The sequence below is a fragment of the Brassica napus genome, chromosome C2 (assembly GCF_020379485.1).
Source record: "Brassica napus cultivar Da-Ae chromosome C2, Da-Ae, whole genome shotgun sequence".
Taxonomy (NCBI): domain Eukaryota; kingdom Viridiplantae; phylum Streptophyta; class Magnoliopsida; order Brassicales; family Brassicaceae; genus Brassica; species Brassica napus.
The window spans coordinates 47,327,335-47,337,157 of record NC_063445.1 but is presented as its reverse complement, the minus strand read 5'-3'; the positions used below and the strand labels follow the sequence as shown (position 1 = coordinate 47,337,157).

Below are 9,823 nucleotides of genomic sequence, written 5' to 3'. Positions count from 1 at the left end.
AGTGTGGAAATAGGGGAAGCAATCTTTCATATTTTCTGAGTAGAAATATTAATAACTCTTCCGCGCAGTTTGATTTTAATTATTGATCTATACAAGTATTCTTAAACTTACTATATGCTTAATTAAACATAACATGTTGTAGATTTTTTACATAATGTCCATGGGAATTGTGAACAAAAATCTATGATAAATTTAATTATTTTTCTAGAAATTTTACTCGCGCGGATCTCTACCTATTAATATAAACCTTACCATTGAAAAATATAAATAAAAAAACGCTTGTGATGGAAATAGAAGAAAGATGGATGCTTACCCCATGGGAGAACATGGATTCCATTGTTGTTTATGAACGGTTATTATGGGTTTCCAAATTTAAACTAATTTGTGATAATTTGATTAGTCTTAAATTTAAAATGTTTACCGTCTCCTAAACCCTAGGCCGAGTGTTCTGTAATCATCATATCACCAATAGTTTTAGACTTTGAACTAATTAACCTCAAACAGTTATAAGTACATAGAAAAAGAAGAGAACAAGAAAAAAAAACATTGGCAGAAGTAAAGAAGGTAGTGTGATGGAGCGGAAGGGATAGATGGAAAGCTTGAGTCTCACGTTCCCGGGAAGCTAGAGAAACAAGTTAGGTTTCTGGTTTTCTCCACGAAAATCAGAAAGAGGCTCTGTTTTGCTAAACGAAAAACAGAGGTTTGAGGTTTGCAAGAATACGCTTCTTGTAAAAACTCAGTTGCAATAAAACTCTGTATTAATTCAATCAATCGTGTCTCTCTTACAAACCTTTAGAGCACTATTTATAAGAAAGCCAAGCCTAAGAAATAGGAAAATAAATTTATCTAGGAAAAGGAAAACTTAAGGAAAAGTAGAATGTAAAGAGAAAAGGAAAACATCGGTTCCTTATCAAACAAGGAAAAGGAAGACGTGTTCGTTAAGGTTAGGATGCGCTGCATCATAGTGTGTTAGCGAATCTGTTCAGTTATGATGCTGAGGGTGTTAGTGAATCTGTTCAGTTACTTGTTGATCGAGGTCTCGGAACTCTCATGGTTTCAACTCGTTTCACCATCTCTATCTTAGTGTCGTGGGGTATGGAAGTTTGAGTTTGGAACTCGCTTATGCATGTTGTTCTGGTTTCAATAAATGTGGATGTGAGCCGTTTTGGTTCGTGACAAGTGTGTTTCTCCCGGTTCTCATTAAAGATCCAAATGGGTTTATTTGTGTTCGATATGGTTGGAGCTGATGGAAGTACCGACTTAAGGCTGAGCGAACTTTGAGGTCTCTACCACTTTGGTTTTTTGGATAGGAAGTTTCTTTAAATCCCCAAACAAGCTTTCATGACTTGTTTATATCCGTTAGTTGAAGATCGGAGCACTCTTCTACAATGGTCGCTATCATCGGGACATCTACTTTGGTTCTTTCAGCGAGGCTATTGGCTTAAGTTGTTATTTCCATGTCTTAATCTCTTCACATCTCTGTAGTTTAATTATGTTTCACCATATCGTCTGGCTCCAGAAAGATTGCGATCTTTGTCGGCTTATGGCTCTAGAAGTAGTGTGTTCCTTGTCGGCTTAGTTTTTGTAAGAACTGCAGTTCATCCTTTTAAATATTAATGTATAGATGACAAAAAAGTAAAAAAAGGTAGTGTAGTCAACAGCTGCAGATTGCTTTTAGTCAGTGGTTGCAACAGCCAATATTCTGCATTGTTCTAGAAACCTACAAACCCAATGATCAAGAAGCTTTGGAGACATGATACCTATATTTTCCCCAGATTTTAGATCCCATTTAGAAAATAATATTGGCTAGTCAACCAACATGAATTTTAGCCTTAATGCACAAAAGGAGATCCTCGCAAGTCCAATAATATGATCAGTCTGTCGCAGTAACATCGTCAATCCATCAATTCTAGGAAAACAAACACTAATCCAAATCTAAGTTATCCAAACCACAATTAATCCTATCAGAACTAGGCCTAAGGTGTGGGCCGTGGCCTATTATCAAGTAGCCTGGTCTGGTTTCCTTTTCAATAATCGTTTAAATTAGTGAAGGAAAAACAAATATGTGATGCATAGATTCCGTTTTTGTACTTGTTGGGTAATGGAGACGGGGGTTTTATATATATTTCGCATTTTTTGGACAAAGGTTGATTTGTTTATTTATAATGAGATATTTTCATTATTCTCATTTATATATCTAAATTTTTAGTAAATATTCATAATTTGATATTATCCTTTCTCAACAACTAATGTTGGAATACAAACGACAACAACCCGCATTTACTAAAACCACTTGCTATTATAATTAAACCGGACGACCATATCTCTTTCTTTTGTGATTAAATCTCAAATTAATAAACAAAGTTTGTTTTATTGATCTAATATATTATAAAAGCCCCAATTGTTCTTGCTCCACTACACATAACGCCAAATAAACCATATGCCGTTGTCCATTCATCCATAGTCGCGCTATTAAACATATATACGCATAAACTAGTATAATTTTAATACTTTTTTTGTAAGTTGTAACCACATACGTTTATTTGTAATCGTTAATAATCAAGCTCCGGTTTTGAGTTATTATATTACCTTAGTCATTTATTAATGTTATTGCATGGAAAGTCATCTTCCAAAGACCATTGACTACAGTAATAAGTTATACACAATTTAGAGATTAGTCTCACACCATGAACATATATATATTAGTTGTTGAACTCCATAAACATATTTATTTAATACATGGATGGAAACACCCCGGCCCCCAAGATACTTGGTAATTATGAATCTTACGTATTTAACATACAAATCTTATTAGTTGCGCACCAATATATTGTTATACTAAGTTAGTCTTTCACAACTTATATTCTTATCACAAGCAGTATGATCTACAAAGCAAATAAAACGAACACTCTATATGCCTTTTGTTTTCTTAAGAACCTATAATTGGGTGTACTATATATATGTACAACAACGAGATTTCATCCCAATTCATAAATTAGGTAGAAATCCACGAGTAGTCTTTGGAATCTATCTGATCATATCCATCAATTCTGTCTTCAAATCTCTCTGAGAAAAAGAGATCACGAATTTTGTTACTATATCGTAACACTTTAACTTCTGCGGTAAAGATTGCTTTAACGGGTCTATGATCAGATATCTTCACTTCTCCTCTAGTATATTCATGTTGCTTCAATCCATTTCCGTACCATATTATTCGATCACACCTATTTGAAATACAATGCATGTAAGAAAAAAACCAAAAATACAGTAATTTAACATGTAAATTCAACAAGAGACTCACCATGCAGGAGCTCGTTTCTTCTCGTCTTTTTTGTATGCAATGCATCCATAATATAAATCTGAATTTGGAATATATTTATACGTTGGAGCAAATGTGACATTTCCTTCTTGCCAACCTCTGAAATTTTGGCCATTCATGATCTCCATACTTAGCTTAATTTAAAAAATAAAAATAAACGTGAGATTATAATATTTTAATATACTAATTAATTTGCTTAAGAGAAATTTATATATATAAATATAGCGATTTTCCATAAAGTGGTGACGAAAGGTATAACTTGTACAAATCTTTCCATTTTTCAATTCGATCCGATCCATTAGTTACCTGATCATTTTCGAGTAAAGTCTTCCACTCTTTTCGTTCCACCAATAATCTTGTCTTCTCCTCAGGTAGAGATATTCTATAATTCAAATCTCCCAGAAAAATAACTCGGCTGTTTAATTTGATTCAACAAAAACAAACCAAAATCACATAGTTAATAAAATCGTATTAATAATAGATATCACAAGTTGATAGTAGTTTTTAACAACTAGGTAACCAAACTAACCTTTTCCCGCGATATCAAGACATTTTTAAATTGAACACTCAAATTGCTTAAATAGTATTATGCAGTAATGGTCTGACCATAACCATTAATTACTAACAAGTTGGTAATTTTCATTTTACAACGACAACAAGTACAATGCTAGGTATGTTAATTCGAACACATACGTTAAGAAATAATTAAAACATATAAATTAGTCAAGAAGATTGAATTACCTAGTGTTTCAGTATTTTAGTAACCTTATTGTTATGCACTTAATTAATTAAATATAAAACTTACTCGTGGTCAAGTATTTTTTTCGGCAAATCTTCTAGATATGTGCCTCTAGGAAAAGTCGATCTCGATAGAATCTCTATGACATCGGAGTTTCTTTGCCTTCCATCACGGTCACGACCACCGGAGGCTAGATGGCTGCACACGAAGCAGAAGCTCGTCTCGTGCAACCGGAATCTAACCGATACTGATCCCTAATGATAAAATACAAATGACGCTTTTAAACTAATTTTTCTTCTCCAATTTTATACAGTAACATAAAATATAAGACCTAAACTAAAAATAAACGGTTTATAGAATTAAGTAAGTGTTCCTCAATCATTTAGTACTTATTTATTTTGGTAAACATGAATTGTAACGTACTTGGATTCTATTTTACTTCTTTGGATTTTGTAATTGTAGAGAAAAATCATAAGTTATGGTTAACTGCTTATTTGTATTATTATAGGAATAACCAAAATATATAAGTAAAATGAAGTTATGAACACAGACCATAACTTAGTTTCAAAAAAAAAACACAGACCATAACATAATGCATCTTATTTAATTCTATATACAGGTTCAACCACAACCGCCAATTAAAATAACCATACAGCCACAAACATGAAGCATACGTAACTATTTTCTATTACCAGTCAACACCTAAATCGTTATATATATAACAGTGAGATTTAGAAAACAAAATAGAATAGTGGAAATTTTTAATATAGTTACCTTGTTTCCTAAGCAACCCATAACGCCACACCCAACGCAGGAGACGCTAGGATCACGGATGTACGGCCTGAGACCGCCTTGGACCCAAACGGTGATCAAGATTCCGACCATCTGTTTACTTATGATACACTTAAAATCTTGGGAAACAGCATTAATTCTCTTGTCCCTATCATCACTAGTGGCCACGCTCTTGTTCAAGGTCTCTCTTATCAACGAGTTCCATTTTGCAGAGACCTTGTTGTTATCTGATCCCAAAACATTCGAAGCTCTGAGTGGCACAACTTCTTGAAACCTACAGACATGTATATTTAACTCAAAAAAGCTGAAGACAATTAAGTTACAAAAAAAAAAGAAGCTGAAGACAATTAAATCATTAAACTATACACTTTTGATGCTATTGTAGTGTTTGATTAATTACCCAAGAACGTATATATCACACGGGGTTTTATGTGTTTCCAAGAGATCCTCCATGTCAAATCCATCCTCCGGCACGATTCCACCAACGTTCCATGTGCTAACGAGAACCCTAAAACATATAATTAAATTTCACGTAAAGAAAACTTTATACGTGCAACTATATTCATATAATACGATTTTAAATGTTGTAGATTCACGGAGCACGAGGAACCAAGATTCCTCGGTAGCATTAATTCCGATGCCCTTCAAGATTAAGGGGCTAGTTGTTAATTGTCATCCCAATTTCACTAACTATATACCGGTAAAAATATTTATTTTGATTAAACAATCGAGTAACAATATATACATATATTTATATATATATATAGAAGCATTTGAATACATAAGTAAGCATATGCTAAGCTCTTAATGGAAAAAGAAGAGAATAAAGATATATATATATATATATATGTACTTGTAGTTGAGATTAGTAGTCTTGTGTTGATTGACGAAGATTGATTTAGAATCGAAAGGTGGTCGTTCGTCGACTAATCCAGGAGTTTCTAGAAGCTGCTCATCAGCATCTGGTGGAAAATCGGCAACGAAGTTGTTGCTTCCAACGCTTTTCCTTAGGATCTTGTTGGCCACAAGTCTTGGCCACATAACCTTACAAATAGATATAGCATCAACATCGTAGTGTTTAGATGTAACACTAAACATCGTAGTGTTAAATTTAGTGTATATCAATGATCGAGAGGTAATTAATTATTTCAATTTAGGTATTAAAAAGAAACAGATTACTCACTTCTTTATAACTTCCAAGCATTGCAGGAGAAAGTGAGAGAGGAGAGAGATTATTGGAGGAGCAACGGATTTGGAGAGGAAGTAATGAGGGAGAGGGAGGGAGATAAGGAGAAAGCAAGAGCCATGCAAAGCTGTAGAGAAAGAGGTGAAATTCTGACGTGGACGATGATTATTATACATTTATTAATTGGTCAGTCGATATTATTAAGCCTATATTTAAATACTAAAAGAAATGAAGGTTGATGATTGGTTCGTTATTACTACTGGTTGTTGGACTGCTTGGACATCAAACCACTTTAATTACTTGTATACGTCCTTAAATCCCACGCTTATTAATTTTCAATCAATCATTTTTTTTGTCCTCCTCGGAATTGTTCGACCAAAAAAAAAAAAACGATTTTTTCAATAATTACGAATTAGTTTTACATGGTTTTGAACAAGACGACACGAGCCAACTTGTTACATTTTTAAAACCCATACAAAGAAGAATAAATGAGCTGACACCATAGTGTGAAAAGATAAAATACTAACTTATAAATTATAATTATAAAATTATATTTGTCTTTGAAACTGGTAGTTGTATTATATCAAAACTTTTTTAGAACATGATTAATGAAAGATTCCCAGAGTGAGATTTTTAGCGGAATATAAGAAACTGTCTCTTAATTTTTAACTAAAAAGTTAAAAACCGGCTTTTAAATAAGATATTTAAAAACCGGTTCTTATCTTTTTAGTTATAAAATAAGATATGGTTTATTATATTCCGTTAAAAAACCCCACTTTAACAACTCTCCATTAGTCATGCTTTTAGAGCACAATTAACGGGAATGATAAGAAAGTTTCTTAAGTGGTGGGTCCCACTTTTTTTGTAAAAACCGATGATAGAAGTGATGAAATAAGGATCGATTTTGGTTAGTTGCTTGCACTATTCACGGACCCCACTGACACGTGACGGCCTGCGATTGGTTCATTTTTTTAATTTTTTAATTTTTTTTTTAAATCAGACAAAAAAAAAATCTCTCCTAAAAAACCGTCCAGCACGGTTTTAGCTGTTAAAGATAGCCTTAGATCGGTTAAAGATGGCCTTAGATCGGTAAAAGTGAAGTTCGTTACTTTATGGTCGGTCTAATCACAGTGGACCGCTACATTGCATATATAATGGCTGCAACTAAAAATACCGCGCTATAAACATGTATTCTTTTTTATTTTTGACAACAAACATGTATTCAAAATGATGAACTATTTAATGTTAATTTCGATATCTAACTGGAATTAATTTCTCCATTTTGTCAGCTTCTAGTTTTGACGAGCTAGTTCGACCAACAATGGCAAGTGGTCATGGGAAATATTCGTCGTATTAATTTGGTGGTTTGTTGTAACTTGGACTGTATATAACATCAGTTTAATTATATTAATTTCGTATGTGGATCCCCTCATAATGTATTATATAGTAGCATACGACGCTGCAACAGTATCCAACCTAACCTAAAATGAACAAGAACCATAATTTATGTAACCCGTATTCGCGCTAACTAGCAAAATGCATTCATTACTTGCATGTACATTTTATAGTCATTAATATATAGTCATTTCTTTCCATCATTTTTTAAAAAATGTTGTTGCATATGCTAAAGCGAAAAGCGGAAAGTGGAAGCTGGTTCGACATCATACTAAAAGTTTCATTGTAAGATGATTTTTTTAATCAAATCCTTCTTAAATATATTAAATGTAATTTATCGACCCAAAATACAGAGACATTAAGAATTTATCAAATGAGTAATAACAGAACAAACATACTTATCAAATCAGTATATAACACATGTTTGTTTATATAAAATACTATTAAGCGGCAGTGGAGGAAGAGATGTGAGGAGGTTTCAAATTCTCCGCAGCGTGGACAAGTTTCACTATAAAAGATTATTAGAGCCCTTTATAATCTCATAAAACAACATTTTAAACCATGCATTACTTCTTAGCATGCATTAGAACCAACTACTATCCCCTTCGGCGTTCAAACTTTTTAATGACAAGTCTTGTAGTCATATATATGGACTTAAGATCATAAAACTTTTCTCGAAAATTAAATATGGTAACTAGTTTTTAAAAGCATACATAGGTAAAAAAATAAACTACTTATATGGTGTCGTCGTCGTAATTTTCTTTATAAAGGAGATAGGTAGTTAATTATTTATAAGAATATAGTAGTATATAACGTCATAAAAATCATATAGAGTTCAAAGATTTTGATGTTTTGGTGGCAAGTGGACAACAATTCCACCATATAGTATTATAGTGGATCAGGATATATATATATATATATATATATTGTGATTGAATTATAAACTCAGAACTGTAGCTTCGAAATTTTAACTGAAGTTTCTGTTTTAGTTAGTTATACTCTACAATTTCAAAAACGAAGAATATATGATGGCTTAAATTTCACTGGTATAAGTTGATAAATACTAAGATGAAGTAAGAATAATACAATAAATAACTAGGTCTCGTGGTCTGGTGGTATAGGAACTTCAGCTGAGGTGCCCGCCATCACGAGTTCGAGCTCCGGCCACAGTGGATTTAACATCCCTTCCGTTGGGGCGCTAGACCCCCTACGGGGAGATAGTTGGGAATGTGACTGCCCAGATACCAGAGTTACAAAAAAAAAAAAATAAATAATAATAATACAATAAATTTCCGAAATGTATTTGTTTTAGTAATATAGATATATAATGTATCTTACTAAAATGTTAATCATTTCACTCACGCTTAAAAATAGAGTAACCTGATTCTATTGGCTGGCCGGTAAAGAGAACTATCTTTTCTTTGTAAGATTATTTTAAATAATTTACTATAATAATTATTTTATGCCCAGATATATATTGGTTGAATTTTAAAGCTTCTTACAGGATATTCTTACTTTGTCTTTTATGTTCATTGGTCATTGTACAGTAGATTAGATTGAAAATACAAATACAGTAAAACATTATGAATAAATTAAGAAATATTGTAAATAATTAATTTATTAGTCTGGAATTGGATTTATAGAAAATTAATAAATTTGAAAAGATAAGATTAAAAAATATATTTAAATATTTTACGTAAATATATAATTTCTATAATATTACAAATGAATAATCATGTATCTTTGATGTTAGAAAATTACGAGTATTACCATCTTTGTTATTTCTCAATAATTATAAAAATTGTAATGCAACTTAAAGATTGTTGTGAAACAAGAGAATATAATCTGTATGTTTCTGTTATTATTCATAAACATAAGGAGTCCTTTATATATAGGGAATTACACCGTCATAGAATAATAGAAAGACTAGAAAAAGGAAATACAAATATGAAAAAAATACAAATCATAAACCAAGAGATAAAAGGAAACTAGGGTTTGGCCGACTCTCTCTCTAGGCGCCGGCTCTCTCACTCTCTCTCATGGCCGCTGACTCTCTCTCTCTAAGTATGGGCCGGTTATGTACATCCACAATATGATTTATAACACTCCCCCTTGGATGTCATAACCATACAGGAATTATAATACGCTTTCGATGTTGCCTCATTAAAACCTTACCAGGAAAACCCAATGGGACAAAACCATGGTGAAAGAAAAAGAGTACAACACGTATTACTCCCCCTGTTCTGAACATCTTTGAAGGTCTTTCAGTCTACGCATCCCAATCTGATGCGTGAGCTTTCTGAACGTGCAGGTAGGAAGTGATTTGGTGAACATGTCGACTGAGTTGTCGCTGGAACGCACTTGGACGACTTGGACTTCACCGGCTTTCTGA

General features: G+C 32.7%; 1 protein-coding gene across 1 annotated transcript; it reads right to left on the bottom strand.

The window, feature by feature from the left end:
• Positions 1–2,668: 2,668 nt before the first annotated feature.
• Positions 2,669–6,341, bottom strand: LOC106400196 (type IV inositol polyphosphate 5-phosphatase 9). Its single transcript, XM_013840585.3, has 8 exons — positions 6,034–6,341; positions 5,704–5,894; positions 5,251–5,358; positions 4,833–5,124; positions 4,125–4,312; positions 3,626–3,734; positions 3,302–3,453; positions 2,669–3,224 (listed from the first exon to the last, which is right to left on the bottom strand). The coding sequence occupies exons 1-8, from the start codon at positions 6,052–6,054 to the stop codon at positions 2,996–2,998; spliced, it is 1,290 nt and encodes a 429-aa protein (XP_013696039.1). The 5' UTR covers positions 6,055–6,341; the 3' UTR covers positions 2,669–2,995.
• Between the last annotated feature and the right edge of the window lie 3,482 nt (positions 6,342–9,823).